At 37.7% G+C, this 16936-nt stretch overlaps 1 protein-coding gene across 2 annotated transcripts in view; it reads right to left on the reverse strand.

The window, feature by feature from the left end:
* The window catches only part of EMCN (endomucin), an 88114-nt gene that overhangs the window by 56757 nt on the left and 14421 nt on the right, over positions 1-16936 (reverse strand). For both annotated transcript variants that reach the window (XM_027117000.1, XM_027117001.1), the window contains exon 2: positions 605-727. In XM_027117000.1, coding sequence (XP_026972801.1) covers positions 605-727 — 123 coding nt within the window. The remainder of the gene's footprint in view (positions 1-604; positions 728-16936) is intronic.

The raw sequence follows: 16936 nt of genomic DNA on the forward strand, positions 1-16936 counted from the left end.
ATTGATTTACAATGTTGTGTTTAGTTTCTGCTGTACAACAAAGTGAATCAGCTATATGTATACATACATCCCCATATCCTCTCCCTCGTGAGCTTCCCTCCCACCCTCGCTATCCCACCCCTCTAAATTGTCACAAAGCATCCAGCTGATCTCCCTGTGCTATGCAAACAAAGCAACTGACAAAGGAAGCAACTGACAAAGGATTAATCTCCAAAATATACAAGCAGCTCTGTTATTAATACAGTTTCACCTTGTGAGCTGTGCTGCTTAAGTGGGGAACTGGAATATTTAGAAAGATATTTTTATGACTGAGAAATGACAATTTTTTCTTCTCTAAAAATAAACTTTGTATATGTAACCATCACAATAGGATCATTCCCAAACAGGAAGTGACCCAAAGCGATATCATCGAAGAAGCCCACTGTGATCTCACAGTTCTGTATTCAACCCAAAATAACACATGAGTTTCAAAATAGTGAAATAACCTAGACCTTCAAAGCACAGATATGAGATTCCCAAATTATTTTCCTATGATTAATTTATATGGGTGCTACTAATTTAATTTGTTAAAGTTAAAGTAAGTGTCATGAAGAGTTAATCCTACCTTTAGCAGATATTTCAACTGTTGATTTCTCTGCAACATTTGGTGATGACGTTGTGTTTGATGTTGGTACAGATGTTTTTGTTGCAGAAGTTGATGATAATACAGGAGTGGCTGTATCTTTGACTTCGGAAAAAAGTAAATTGTGTTAAAGCAGTTGCATTAAAATTTACATTTATTTTGCCAATCACAGCCTAGTATATTTAAACAAAGTAAACTGTATGTATACTACTGCATCGGGTATGGTTTTGGAATTAATTTTCTAATTGTAATGAATCCAGCCTTGATTTCTGTATTCATTCACTAACTCCATCTGCTTCTCACCAATGGCGTGAATTTTTAAGATGGTTGGCAGAATCAGTCTGTGGTTCTGAAACAAAATAATATCTGACAAAACTAGTGAGGAATAAATGTATGAGTTCGAAGCTTAACAATATTTTTAATCCAACTAAACTAACATTGTCCGATGAAATAATTAAATAGGCACTCTCTGGGCAGTGGGTATTTTACTGAATGTTTTAGAGCACGTTAAAGTTACTAAATACTAAAATCTCAGTATTAGTGCATCTTTTTTTGGTACATAGCATTTCTCTCTCTCTCTCTCCATAAACTACATATATATTCTAAAGAGAAAATAAATTTTAAAGAAATTCAACAATTGCAACAAGCCTACATTCTTGGGAATAGAGCCACCATAAATCTGCCTTTTCAAATGACTTATTTCTCTCAAAGGCACAGAAGTGAAGACAATACATTGTTATGTATATTATATATATATATGTATACACATATATATAAATATATATATATATATATTTGTTTTGTTTCAGTACGCGGGCCTTTCACTGTTGTGGCCTCTCCCGTTGCGGAGCACAGGCTCCGGACGTGCAGGCTCAGCGGCCATGGGTCACGGGCCCAGCTGCTCCGCGGCACGTGGGATCTTCCCAGACCGGGGTACGAACCCGTGTCCCCTGCATCGGCAGGCGGGTTCTCAACCACTGTGCCACCAGGGAAGCCCTATGTTTATTTTTAATAATTATTTTTTGGCAATAGAAAGCCAATATCTTACAATAATTCTTAAAACTTCCATTGCAATATTATTTTTTAAAAGTGAAGTATGTAGGATTTAATTCTCAGTGATCTATGGAAAGATTTGTTTCATATAATATTATTGTAACTTATTGGCATTTATACACTTTTTTAATCCTGCATTTGTTGGACTTGTCTCTGTATACTTACTGTTATGTTGCAGATCAAAAAACAGCAAACAAATGTTTACAAAGGATGTGGAAAAAATATTCCTGTTCATGGAAAGCACTATTTTTATGTTGTTACTTTGTATACAGAACAGTTGACCCTTTAACAACTTGGGGGTTAGGGGCGTCTACCTTCCATGCGATAGAAAAATCCAAGTATAACTTATATGTGGCCCTTCCTATCCGAGGTTTCTCTGCATCCAAAGATTCAAACAACTTCAGATTTTAGCACTGTAGTATTTACTATTGAAAAAAATCTGTGTATAAGTGGACCCACGCAGTACAAACTCATGCTATTTAAGGGTCAGTTGTATACAGAGTCAGTACAACAGGTAGTTGAGAGGATGGACTTTGAATAACAAAGACTCATGTTCAAATCCCAGTCAAACTGAGTATGTCATTACAGTAATTGTATGTCATTTGTATGACTTCTCAAATTTAAATTTCATCCAAAATTTTCCTCTTTGAATCTGAGGAAAAAACCCCAAAATCTTTCAAGTCATTGAAAAGCAATATTTGAGATGTCATGAGATAGTGTGTACTTCCTGTTTTATTTTATAGACTTGAGGGCCTTGGGAGTGTTTATGCTTAGCGTTGACTTTGTTTACAGACAGCTCACAGAAATTGCTTGATGTATGCAGCACATACCGATGTGTTCCGCACATACAGGAATGACAGAACAGCTTTTTCAAGGGCTTTACCGAAATCAAGTCAAAAGCTTTTTCACCTCTGGAGAAACACTTCACACCCTTGGTCTTACTCCCATCCTCTCCTTCCCCTCAATACTCAGCAGAGAAAAGGAGCACAGCGTGTATGAGGTTACCTTTTCTCTATTAGTCATTTTGTTCTCACTATTTTTCTTTCTGTCCTAGAGTCCATGAGGTAACATTAATTTCTAAGTTTAAACTGAGATTGAAGAAGTTATTTGAAGAGGCATATACCCCATGGACTGGAAATTTCACCAGTAAATAACTTGAATGATCTCTCTCTGTTGACTTGCTAAATAGCAACAACCTTAATTTCTGAGTATAATCAACAACTCCAGAGATATTTTTCATATTTCTTTCCTCCCTCCCTTACTTTTTTCTTTCCTTTTTTGCTTCCACACATACTTATTGGGGAACTAATATGAAAAGCATGATTAGATACTGCAAAAGACTCTATGTTGCTCCACATAGTATCACCCTTGAGTAGCTTTTAATCTGGTAGGGAACATAATGCCTATACACAATAAATAATAAAGAATATTCTGTATGAGTTGTGTAGACCAGTGTTTTTCAAACTTCAGGTTATGATACAATTAAAGAGTAATTTAAGTCTATTTAATACATTGCAGCCAGAGCTTTTTTTTTCCAAATGAAAGAGAAAAGAGGCAATATTAGATTAATACTGCAAATAGTGAGGGTAAGTATTGTTTCATGAAGCTTTTGTTTAGCATTGTGTGTGTGTGTGTGTGTGTGTGTGTGTTTGAGAATGAAATGTGTGTTAATGCAAAATGTATCTCTTACTGTGATTCCAGCTAAAAATGTGAAAACTGTGGGACAAGAAAAAGTTAGGGCAAGAATTTATAAGATAAAAAATGATCACCCTGGGCTTCCCTGGTGGCGCAGTGGTTGAGAGTCCGCCTGCCGATGCAGGGGACACGGGTTCGTGCCCCGGTCCGGAAAGATCCCACATGTCGCGGAGCGGCTGGGCCCGTGAGCCATGGCCGCTGAGCCTGCGCGTCCGGAGCCTGTGCTCCACAACGGGAGAGGCCACAACAGTGAGAGGCCCACGTACCGCAAAATTAAAAAAAAAAAAAATGACCACCCTGCTGGCATGAGCAAGGAATACTTCATGAGAGAGTTGACATAGGAGCTGGAGCTTGAAGAGTGAGTAATATGGTGACACAGGAAGAGGAAAGAGCATGAGTAAAGATCTGAAGTGGGAGAGTGAGACATATCTGAGGGCACTGCAAAGAGCTCTGTTTGGCTGGATTGCTGTGTACTACGACAGGACATGGTGGATGTGTCTGGTAAAATTCTGGAGACCAGATTGTAAAGGACTCTGAACACCAAGTCAGAGACTTAGGACTTTATCTACGAGTCTGTGGGGAGCCATAGGAAGTGACCAAATGGAAATTCAACCGTAGGAAACACAATGGGGAAATAAGTGGGGCAGAGAATGAGAAGATACCAGTGGAACAGAATTGAAAGCCGCCATTTTTATGTTTACCAATGTGGTCGGCCCTCTTGAAGTCATCATGTGAGATCAGTGAGTTCTCATCCATACAATGACTTGAGGCAAACTACAACAAGACACATTTCTAGCTACTTATGTGGTCAGGTTGAAATGTGCTGTAAGGCTTCTCCTTCTTACCGCCCTTCTACACATTTGGCCACGGATTTCCCTGAGTAAAACCTTAATCCATTAGCACTCATCAATGTCTCCATTACTAGTTCTTCAGATTGTTCAACAGAGAGTATTCCCTCTTTTGGCAAGGACTGACAAACAACCCCTAAGAATACTGAGCGTCACTCTGCGCCAGGTAGTATGTGAATACTTTCCATGGATTATATCATTTAATTCTAAGACCCTACAATGTTTATACTCTTAGATCACCATTTTACAGAAGAGGATCAAAAATGGTAAGCAACTTGTCCATATTATAGGAAGTAATACAGTTCGAATTTGAATCCAGACACCTTTGACTCCGGAGAAGATACCCTGAAGCGTCACACATCTGGCCATGGGAAGGTGGCTCCATGCCAAGCCACATACCCCCGCCCCACCTGCTTTCTGCCTTTGACGGAGTGTGATATTAAAAATGTGGAAGTGACTAGATGCACCGATGTTTTACCTCTACGTGCCTAGGATGAGGAAACAGACAAAACACCTCACTGTTTTTTTTCCTTTTTTAATAACAAGCATTCATACTGTCGTGTACCTATACATAAACACACATATAAAATTTTTCCATAGTAGACTGAAAGCTTTAAAATATTTCCAATCTTTTAAAACTATTTATAATTGAAAAATAAAAATAGAGATTTACTGAGTTTAAAAAAATTCTGCAAATAGAAACTTTCTCTCCTCATACGGTGGAAAAGAATTATTTCCCGTAACTACCACTGTTGAAGGTTTTATTGACCAGGATTCAAGTAACCATCAATTATGCTTTTACTGTATTATCTGTAAATCTCTTCTAGGTCTGATTTGATCTCATAATAAACCATTGAGGAAAATGGTTAATTCTGAAGTGTTTTCATAGGACACTGTGAGGTAGCATTTCCCCTCTCTTTATCTCCAAAGTGATTAAAGAATAATTTAACAAGGAGACCTGTGCTTCACAGCTTTGCTTGTGCCAAACCAGATAGTGCTGCTTTGGGGAGAAACAGATGGCATTTCATCCTGACTCTACCCTATATCCATACACTCCAACTGAGAGAGCACAAGGGATGCCTTAGCACCAGTTTCCTACGCTATGAAAGGATGAAGCATTATTGGGATTTTAATAAAATAACTATTTTAATTATAAAAATCATAAGAACTTTGAGAATTCAGTTTATGGCTAGAAACCAAGATTCATACTTTCTCCTGTTTTCAAATGATCAAGTCATCGACTCCAGTCTTCTCAGACATGCTTTGTAATTACATTTAGAGGTAACTCACGAATAGTCTCTAAGAGTTAGAATTTCATCCATCCTCATAAGGAGCAATTGCTTCTCTAGCTTTCTTTTTCCCTACCAATTCTGTTTCTAAAGTCCACTGAAAATCCACTACTAAAGAAGATTGCTCTTGCTTCTTCTAGATCAGCACAAACACTGAATGACAGTAACTTAGAATTCTAGAACTTGAGATCTGGAAAGAACTTTTCAAAAAGATCTTAATGTAATAGAAGTCCTACATTTTATAGCTTAGAAAATGTATGAGTTTAAGGTAGTTTCAAAAGATCATAGCACCAATTAGTAAAAAGTTGATTTTTTTTTTCTAATTCTACCATTTGGGTACGTGGAATGCAATTGTGGCAGAGACAGTGCTGAAGTTTCCCTTTGAAAATATTTACTTTGCTAGTTTTAACCATAAACACAATTTCAGAAGAAGGTTTTAAGTTCTTTAAGGAAACAGAAGAACGGTTTCTTTAGAAATATATAATTACAGTAAATTCAAAATGCTAACTACTAAATGGTCTTATAAACCTTCAAAGTACCATTATTAGGTAATAATCTCATCACTTAGATCAACTGCTCTATGGAATTGATGGTAAAGTAGCTAATTTTATATTTCAATAGCTTACAACATACTATTTCTACTATTTCATATTGTCTTCATGCAGTGCCACCTCCCATATATGCCACCCCTTAGGCTTTTAGGAACTTTATACAGATTTTATCTTGAAATAAAGTAATTGTCAATTTTCAGTTGTCATTTGTGGTTGCTTCTCCCCTATGCATCATGGCTTATAGTGAATAGAGATCCACTTCTTAACGTTTGTATGTGATGGCAGTGCACAAATTGGGGTATCATAAATAGTGAGAAGGTCCTTTTTCATAGTACTTTGTCAGTAGTTGCTAGCATTATAATTTTTGTTCAACATATACGCTATATCTTCTTTGTCAGAAAAGAAGTAACAAAGAATTAGCAAAGTTTAAGTGGAAAATTTCAATTTTCCCTCACCCATTAAAAATATATTAAAATGTTAATTACATAGTATAATATACAAAATTTATATATAAGTAAAATATATTTCTATAGTAATATAATAAAAATAAATAAAGGAAATATGATACCCTTTCTATATTCCCATCAAAAGAGAGCCTTTGTGAAAGACAGGGCACCAACTCCTTTTGATTATCAGTGTCATAGCAACACGTTTTTCCATTAATGGTGGTCCTTGCTCTTTTATACAGCACAGGTCACTTTGGTTCATTGCCAACCAAATTAAATGAAGTTAATTTTTTTCCTCAATTCAAAGAAAACAACAATTATTACATGATGATGTATTCCTGATGACTTCTACTTGCATTGATCTAAAAATTTCATGATACCTTATATGAAATGTATAAGTAAACTACTAGCCAATGAGTAACCTACCTCAATAAACGTTTACTAAGCATCTATTTCAATAAGACCTAAGCAAAAATTAAAAATATGTTTTTCCTAGAGGATCTTAGACTTTATTTTGATACTCAAGCTCTACATGCATGAAACACCTATAAGGTTATGCTAAGGTGCCATATGAAAATGGTGCTGTATAATTAATGCTATGCATAGCTCATCCTATACGAGTGAAATCAAAGTAAGGTGATGTCTCTCTATGTGTCTAGGATAATGAGAATCATTTTCTCCGTGGAACAGATTTCAAAAGGAATCAGATAAATGAGCACAAGAAAGAAAGAAAAATCATGCTTCATGGTAGAAAAAGAAGAAAGGATATTCAAAGAGAAGGGCAAAGACAATAGTGCCAAATAAAACAGAGGCTATATAACATAAGGCCTGAAATGGGGCCTTGGGGATATTAGACACTTAAAAATAGAATCTTTGGGGAGAGGAAAACAGAAAAATTTAATTTTCAATGAAAACATCAGAGCTAGTGGCAACTCAAAAAAAAAAAGAAGGATTTGAAGTTTACTTTTTCGATTAAGGCTAACAAAATACTGTAGTGAGCACAAAAGGTTTTAGAATGCTTACCTTTCCTAGGTGGAATGAATTTGGGGGATAAGTTAGAATAAAGACGAAGATGTAGAGAATGGACTTGAGGACACGGGGAGGGGGAAGGGTAAGCTGGGACAAAGTGAGAGAGAGGCATGGGCTTATATACACTACCAAATGTAAAATAGATAGCTAGTGGGAAGCAGCCGCATAGCACAGGGAGATCAGCTTGGTGTTTTGTGACCACCTAGAGGGGTGGGATAGGGAGGGTGGGAGGAAGATGCAAGAGGGAAGGGATATGGGGATATATGTATACGTATAGCTGATTCACTTTGTTATACAGCAGAAACTAATGCAACATTGTAAAGCAATTATACTCCAATAAAGATGTTAAAAAAATAAAAATAAAAAGAAGGAGATCTCATCTCTCACAGAGAGGAAAATATGCAGGTAAGTGGGAGAGAGCTATGCCTTAAAGACGAATCTCCTCAGGTTGCCAGCCATCTGTGAGGTGGGGAAGGAGTGCCAGGCCTGGCAGGCTCAAGCATGGACAGGTGTCTCAGCCACCTGGCCCCTCTGGGGAGAATGGGAAGGCAGCAGTACATTGGCGAGTTTCTTAAACAGAAAACAACAATATCTGCAAAATGGACCTGAGAATCCAAGGTGTTCTGGCTGACACACAGGTGGAGCCTCCCAAGGCAAGTTTCCTCCACTCACCCACGTGTCAGGTTTGAAATTATGGGGCAATGCAGGTATTTTTCCTTCACAAACTAATTGTGATTCTTTAAAACTCAGGTTGCATAATAACAAGATATTTGAGATTGTGGACTCTATTATAAGGGGACTTTTTGTATACTGTATCAGGTTTGGAAAGTTTCAGCTCTTTGAGGTATAAAAAAAGCAAAGGTTATATTTAATATTTATAGGAGTGAGAGTATTAGGGGAAAGGAGTGACCTGGCCATACTCCTGGGCTCTTAGATCAACCATCCCCAGATCCCTCCTACCATGCTCTGCTCTGACCCCAGAGAGGAGCTGTGATTCTGTGGCTCAAAAAGCATCTTCCCAGGAAACAAGATGCTTAGGCTTTGCAGGTTCTTGTCGGCACCAGCAAACCTTACAAGCAAGTCTCTTGGGCTTGTCTCAGGAAGGGGATCAATCAAGGGCCCTCTCAGTCCTGGGAGGAACAGCACTGCTCTGTCCCTTGTCTGGGCTCCACACAGGGGCAGTGATAACGGAGCAGGAGGTGTTCCTCTTCTCTCTCTAATGGCGCCCCCAGCTTTCTTCTGAGCTTAGAATGTCGCCACTTGAAATCCTGGGTCTTCACTACAGGCTCTCCTGGCATTTCTTCAGGAACAGGGAAGGTCTCACTAGACACTTTCCACCAGCAGTGACATTAGAAGAGTGATTGACACACATGAAATGACACCACGGGAGGTGGAAGGACACACAGCCTTGGCAATTGTGACATCAACTAATTATGTAACTGTGTGAGCCACTTCACCACTTTGGGCCTCAGTTTCCTTTCTATGAAAAGTGTCTGTTGAACAAAATCTCTTCAACTGTAAAATTATATTACCTGTAAGATTAAATTACAATGTAAATATCCATTATGGCAAATAATTGAGCATAAGTTGCATTTCTACATACCAAGAAGGACGCTTGTACTTTAGCAGTTATATACAAAGGCTTTATAGAGTTATAAACTCATCACCTGGGAGAAATCTAAGCCCCAAAAGGCATTCTGTATTACAAGGGAGAAAATGATTATGTTTATTTGCAATCTGATAATGTTACCTGGACAAAATGTATTTCCCTTTAGGGTGTTAGTCTACCCAGAAATAGAGAAAATGTGAAAGACAAAGTTTGGAATAGGTATTTGGAATACTTTGTGTTGAAACTTTTTTTTTTTTTTTTTTTTGCGGTACGCGGGCCTCTCACTGTTGTGGCCTCTCCCGCTGCGGGGCACAGGCTCCGGACGCGCAGGCTCAGTGGCCATGGCTCACAGGCCCAGCCGCTCCGTGGCATGTGGGATCCTCCTGGACCGGGGCACGAACCCGTGTCCCTTGCATCGGCAGGCGGACTCTCAACCACTGCGCCACCAGGGAAGCCCGAAACTTTTCTTTTACATAGCAGAACAAATGATGAAATATTTTATTATAGGTAAACTAGCATCTACGTGAATGAATAGAGCTCATATACAATAAGCTAGACAGCTCCTTCTCAGCAATGTGTATGTGTAGGTCTGTGTGTGTGTGTGTGTTCATGTCTACACTTAATGAGTGACAGCTGAGATTGTACAAAAGTCTACAGTATTGCATTTGAAGCTAGAAAATGATATTTGGCTGACTTTGAGATGTCATATTTATCACCTCATCTACTCTATTTTTGTCTTCTCTAAGTGTAAAGAAAAACTCTCTAACTGATTTTAAATGCTTTTTAATTTGTATCTGTTGAAAGATGGTAATTTCAGTTATTAAGGGGTAAAATAAAAGGACAAAATGTTATTTCTATCTTCTGAAAAGTCAAAGACAATCTTTTCTTGCCCTAAAAAGAATTATTTGAAGTGACAAAAAACTTTATAGATGACAGACATTCCAAGAATGCAAACATGTGTAACAATAATTGCTTTCACTGACATCATTTGATTTTAACAATTTCATAGAACAGTAGAACAGACAATACTGTTATCTTCATTTCATAGATGAAGAAACTGAGGTCTGATTGTGACTTGCCAAGAGTCACAGTTACAATTATCTTCTGCAGCAGCGGAAGATGTTAGAGCCTTGTTTACACTCAGATGTTCTAATCCCATCTTTCTTGTGATTTTCCTCTACATTGGCTAGTCTTAGAACTGCAATGTCACGTTTGTGGTTGCAGTATTTCTGTGCTACTATTCGGTATTATTTAGAGTACTTTAGAGCACAATTGTTTTTCTCATATTGTTGCTATTAATTATGAAAACAAATGAAACTAATTAAGGTAAATTACTGAAAGTAAAAAGCATTTGTCATCAGTAGTACCTCCGTTTTTTTTGTTTTTATTGACCAGTCACATCATCCATCAGGGATTATTAAGTAAAACAGAGCAAAATCTCTTCACTCAAAGTTATATCTTATCTTGTTCATCAATAGAATATTAGTGCGAAACAACTTTATTAAAAAATTTTAAAGTAAGAAAGTCAACTTTTATTGTAATATCATATGACTCAGAAAATTTATGAAGGGCTTTCTAAGACATGATTTTTTTCAGTGTCCTTTATTTGTTAGTTCTGGATTTAGGGAAATGATAAAAAAAATTTTTTTTTCCTTTCTTGTTTTGGGGTAAAGCAACAGTGATGTAGTGAATATATTATTGTTCAGTCTCACTTTTACAGCAAAATCACCAATTAATTTACATTGATCACATCAAAGAACTATTTTGCCTTCTTTATTTCATTTGCATCAAATTATTTTTAGCATATATATTCAGGGTCTCTTGTGAATGCAAGAAAAGACACTAAATAAATGAAAAAAATATCTTAGCACAGAATAAAACAAGAGGCAGTGTAGTGTAGGAAGTAGGTGACTGCAGGTCTCCACAATTTACCAGCTATGTGACCTTATGCAAATTACTTAATCTCTTTAGCCTCTGTTTTTAAAATTATAGAAACATAGGGTTTCTGTGCAGAGCAAAACATTAATATATATAAAAGCTTGAGAGATGCAGCTAACATCTAGGTTACACTTGAATTTATCCTGATTAAAAAGTCGATGACGGGCTTCCCTGGTGGCGCAGTTGTTGAGAGTCCGCCTGCCGATGCAGGGGACGTGGGTTTGGGCCCCAGTCCGGGAAGATCCCACATGCCGCAGAGCGGCTGGGCCCGTGAGCCATGGCCGCTGAGCCTGCACGTCCGGAGCCTGTGCTCCGCAACGGGAGAGGCCACAACAGTGAGAGTCCCGTGTACCAAAAAAAAAAAAAAAAAAAAAGTCGATGACATGAGATACATTTTAGAGCTCTACCAATAGGTCAGACAAATTGATGTTTCTTGCTTATACTGTCCCTAAATACTTGATTAACTATTTACAGAGCCATGTCCAACACAGTCAGTAAGTTCAAGCTAGTAAAGTCTTTCTAAATAAAACGTAAGCTCCTCCCTAAATCATAACCTGATTCTTCCAATTACATCCTAAATTTGACAACAACTTTGCCAGATTTTATAAATTATTTTTAGTATTATCTTTTTCTGATATCCTTATACCATTTCTTTTAAGAAACTGTGATTATAATAATGGAACAGAAAGATTCCAGGATAGAATAAAGAAAACATGAAAGTCAGTTTCATGTAGTAGAAGAAAGAGGTTTTCCATGTTGCTGTTCCATAGGTCCATGGTTGCTACCATGTGGTGGGCATGGTACAATTGGGATCTACAGAGTTTCAACCAGGGATCGCTGAATCTATATTCCAAGTAACTATTGTCTGCATATTGAAAAAAAATGATTCACACATATACGCTACCATTTTAAAATTTATATAGTTTCTATTGTGATTAATGAAATACAAATGTTTAAAAATTGCTAAATATTTAGCAGCATTCTGTCTTCTCAATTAGTGGGTGCAATTATTATCTTACTGGGAAGGGGTTCACAATTTCCATGTAAATGAGGCACTTATCTTCAAAACATTGGGGGACCACTCCTTTGTGGATCTTAGTATGTCAATAACAGTACAATTTTGTTTATTTGACTGATGACTTTATACAGCATCACAAACTGAGCCGGAATTTGATATCTTGTCTTATCCATTCCCTGCAAATAATTAGGGTCAGTCTTTAAACACCCATGACTCATACTTTTTAATTAGAAACAAACAAGCAGCGACTTACAGAGAAGGGGATTTATAGCTCTTTGTTTCCAATATGTGCCGGCTCTAAGTGCTAGAATAAAAGCATACTTTTTCTTTCTGTGAATCGGTTTCTCCACACTGGAGATGGAAAAACTGCTCAGTTTTGCTCAGATGGAACCACATGCCCAGTAGAAGCCTATCATGTATTTATATAAGAACAGAGAAGAAGTCATGGTGTCTACTTTCTGATTTTGGAGACTAGCTTTTATATGGCATATTTTCCAAATTAAAAATATTTTGAACATACCTTTAGGATGCCATCGAAGAGTCACTTGTGATGGGTTAATTAAATCTAACACATTTAAAAATAACGCTGCGTGTTGTGGGACAGATGCAGCCTTTGGAAAAAGAAAGAGCTTACACTGAACATTGCAACAGATTTTTGTTATTTAATAGTAGGCAACAGACATGTTTACAGAATATGTTTTCAAAGCCTGGTTGGAAAGTATCTTTCTGATACATTCAGCTCTGCTGACAATGGAAGAAATCAGGAAATCCATATTTAAAGAGAAGGATGACTGTATACTTTTATTTCTCAATCAACTCAAATTTGCCTCATCATTTAAAAGTAGTGCCCTCTCGCATAATATCATTCAAATTTAACTAGAAGAAAGAACCATTCCAAAATCCCTTCCCAAATGCCAAGATGATGACTAGGATGGAAAATTTGTTCTTATTTAAGAGCAAACAGTCAGGTGTACACTTGTCAGAGTGATTTTGGAAATTCAAAAGGATGTCCAAAACTTTAAGAAATGTAAGAGAAAGAGCTAGAGAGAACTGAATTGTTCTGCCCAAGAAAATGGAAATGATCTGTTATTTTTTACCCTTGAGGGTAAGAGAGGAGAAGATATGGGGGAGGAGGAGAGAGAATAGACCAAGAAAGAAGGTAAAGCATCCAAAAGACTTTCAAGAACGGAGATACCTAAAACACATTCTTAACTTTGCACCACTCTGTTGTAAAACCTCCCTTCCTTCAGTAAAGTCACCTATTCCACATGCAGTCCGCAAATACCCAGCAAGACTTTAGTTAAGTGGATCTTTCTGGGCATGCAGGAAAGAAAGGAGAACTACATTTTGGTTGTTGCCAGTGCAAAGTTAAAGAAAATGTCACAAGAAACCAAGTGGAGTACAAAATTTGAAGGGTGCAAGAAGGTGGAAAGAAAGGTGAACATGAGAACTCAATCCTCCCTCCACCACGAAAGATTTGAAGAAATGGGCTGCATTGGGCTTTTTCCCAGAGCAGCAAGGAAGTCTATAATCTGAACATGTTTTTACATTAAAGTTGGAGATATCCAGGAGCGATCTGAATTATATAAAATTATTTTTATTTTATTAAATGCTGTTTACCAGACTCAGAATCAAATTGGCTGAGTCACAGTTATGTGCTTGCTGCAGAAGATAATTGTAAATTTGCTGTATAGCAAATTATTCCAGAGTTGGCTATAAATTGTTTGCTTCACAAATATGGCAGGATGGATAATCAGAATAAATAGACTACGGAGCTATAGGACAAGCACTTCAATGCAGCAGCGATAATTACTTAAATCTGAGATACCACCATTATTAAGTAATAAAGTGTTTTCTAAGTGTGAAGGTTACCATTAGATCACAGTTGGCATTTATTTGTAAACTGATTTTTCTGGGTTTGAAGATGAATTCATGCCAGAACAATTAAATTTACTTTCCTAACAGCAATATTAATGAGAGAAAACCAATAGATGTAATCTCGCATTATTATTGATACATACTTAGTTTCTTTTATCCGGTATGCCTAAGAAGCATGGTGCTCTGTATAACTAAACATTTTTTTAACGTCTTTATTGGAGTATAATTGCTTTACAATGGTGTGTTAGTTTCTGCTTTACAACAAAGTGAATCAGCTATACATATACATATATCCTCATAACCCCTCCCTCTTGCATATCCTCCCACCCTCCCTATCCCACCCCTCTAGGTGGTCACAAAGCACTGAGCTGACCTCCCTGTGCTATGCGGCTGCTTCCCACTAGCTATCTATTTTACATTTGGTAGTGTATATATGTCAATGCTACTCTCTCATTTCATCCCAGCTTACCCTTCCCCCTTCCCATGGCCTCAAGTCCATTCTCTATGTCTGGGTCTTTATTCCTTTCCCACCCCTAGGTTCATGAGGACCTTTTTTTTTTTTTTTTTTTTTTTTAGATTCCATATATATGTGTTAGCATAGGGTATTTGTTTTTCTCTTTCTGACTTCACTCTGTAGGACAGACTCTAGGTCCATCCACCTCACTACAAATAACTCAATTTCGTCTTTTTATGGCTGAGTAATATTCCATTGTATATATGTGCCACATCTTCTTTATCCATTCATCTGTTGATGGACACTTAGGCTGCTTCCATGTCCTGGCTATTGTAAATAGTGCTTCAGTGATCATTGTGGTACATGACTCTTTTTGAATTATGGTTTTCTCAGGGTATATGCCCAATAGTGGGATTGCTGGGTCGTGTGGTAGTTCTATTTTTAGTTTTTGTTGTTGTTGTTGTTGTTTTTTGCGGTACGCGGGCCTCTCACTGTTGTGGCCTCTCCCGTTGCGGGACACAGGGTCCGGACGCGCAGGCTCAGTGGCCATGGCTCACGGGTCCAGCCGCTCTGCGGCATGTGGGATCTTCCCAGACCGGGGCACGAACCCGTGTCCCCTGCATCGGCAGGCGGACTCTCAACCACTGCGCCACCAGGGAAGCCCCTATTTTTAGTTTTTTAAGGAACCTCCATACTGTTCTCCATAGTGGCTGTATCAATTTACATTCCTACCAACAGTGCAAGACGGTTCCCTTTTCTCCACACACCCTCTCCAGCATTTATTGTTTGTAGATTTTTTACGATGACCATTCTGACCGGTGTGAGGTGATAACTCATTGTAGTTTTGGTTTGCATTTCTCTACTGATTAGTGATAACTAAACATTTTTATTAGTTTAGAATCATTATGTAAAATATACCAGAATAATCAATTTTCAAGCAATTCTAATAGCATTAACATTTATCTGTGTATCTCCCATTACTAGTGCTTGACAATAGGTGTTTATTAACTGTTTATTATATGCTAAATATAAGTTTTACCGGAATAGCCAGAATCTTCAAACTATTTTAATTAATCTATCACTTTAAACTAAAAATAGAAAATACAAACTTGGGTTGAATTTATATTGAACGTATGATCTACTATTGAAACTTCATACTGAAATAAAATTTCTGAGTTTAAATTTGTTGCTGAATCATTATTCCTTTATGCTTTACTACTATTTGTAAACATTTCTCTGCTTTTTTTGTGAACTCAACAGTGTTGAATGCTGCATAAACTTGGATTTATGATTTTTTTCTGATATATGGGTCATTTTAAAATCTGGGAAGAATTTGTGGGGAATTTTCTATGTTTTGGGCATTTTTCTTATTTCTAGTGAGACTTCTGTAACATTTGAAAGCATTACACTTCCTATTCTCCTGGGTGATAAAGGTTGAAGTGAAATATGTTTGTTAAAATTCAGAAGAGTCACTTACCAACTATAAAAGTGTCTTTAAAACTCTTGTGCATTTTAGCAACTTCCTAGTGAGAAAAGAAAAGCTGGCAAAAGGAAACGCCATATTTGGTTATAGCAGCCTCCTAAGGTTTAATCTCTAGTAAAGTGTGTCCAAAATTTCATTCACTCCTGTACGAGTTTTATGAGCTTATTCATATTCTCTATCTGCTATTGGTGCCTTACTCTTTTTCTTAAAATCAACTCACTTAAAAAATTAACTATAAAAATAAACACAATGGGGGCTTCCCTGGTGAAGCAGTGGTTGAGAGTCCGCCTGCCGATGCAGGGGACACGGGTTCGTGCCCCGGTCTGGGAAGATCCCACATGCCGCGGAGCGGCTGGGCCCGTGAGCCATGGCCGCTGAGCCTGCCCGTCGAGAGCCTGTGCTCCGCAACGGGAGAGGCCACAACAGTGAGAGGCCCGCGTACCGTAAATAAATAAATAAATACTATGATAAAATTCATATTCTATAAAGATATCATTGACTATGATGGTTCCATGCTTGAGTCCTGCTCTCCCTATGTTGAAAAGTGAAATTAATGAGTGTTACAGCACAGTAAGACATAACACCAAACATACACTGTATAACTGTAAGAATCATAGAGATTTGAGTCAATATTGTTTAATTCCGTTTATGCCTAAAATTATCTCAAGTACAACCAGTTGTACCCATTACACACCCTGGAAATACTGCTTTAGGTGAGAGCCTTTTAAGGCCACTCAGTAAGTCTTTTTTTTAAAAAAATATATTTATTTATTTATTTTTGGCTGTGTTGGGTCTTCGTTGCTGCGCATGGGCTTTCTCTAGTTGTGGCGAGCAGGGGCTACTCTTCATTGCAGTCTGCGGGCTTCTCATTGCAGTGGCTTCTCTTGTTGCAGTGGCTTCTCTTCTCATGGAGCTCTAGGTGCGTGGGCTTCAGTTGTTGTGGCTTGTGGGCTCAGTAGTTGTGACTCACAGTCTCTAGGGCACAGGCTAGGTAGTTGTGGCACATGGGTTTAGTTACTCCGT

The sequence above is a fragment of the Aethalodelphis obliquidens genome, unplaced genomic scaffold (assembly GCF_003676395.1).
Source record: "Aethalodelphis obliquidens isolate GAN/ISIS:26980383/991018 unplaced genomic scaffold, ASM367639v1 scaffold17, whole genome shotgun sequence".
Taxonomy (NCBI): domain Eukaryota; kingdom Metazoa; phylum Chordata; class Mammalia; order Artiodactyla; family Delphinidae; genus Aethalodelphis; species Aethalodelphis obliquidens.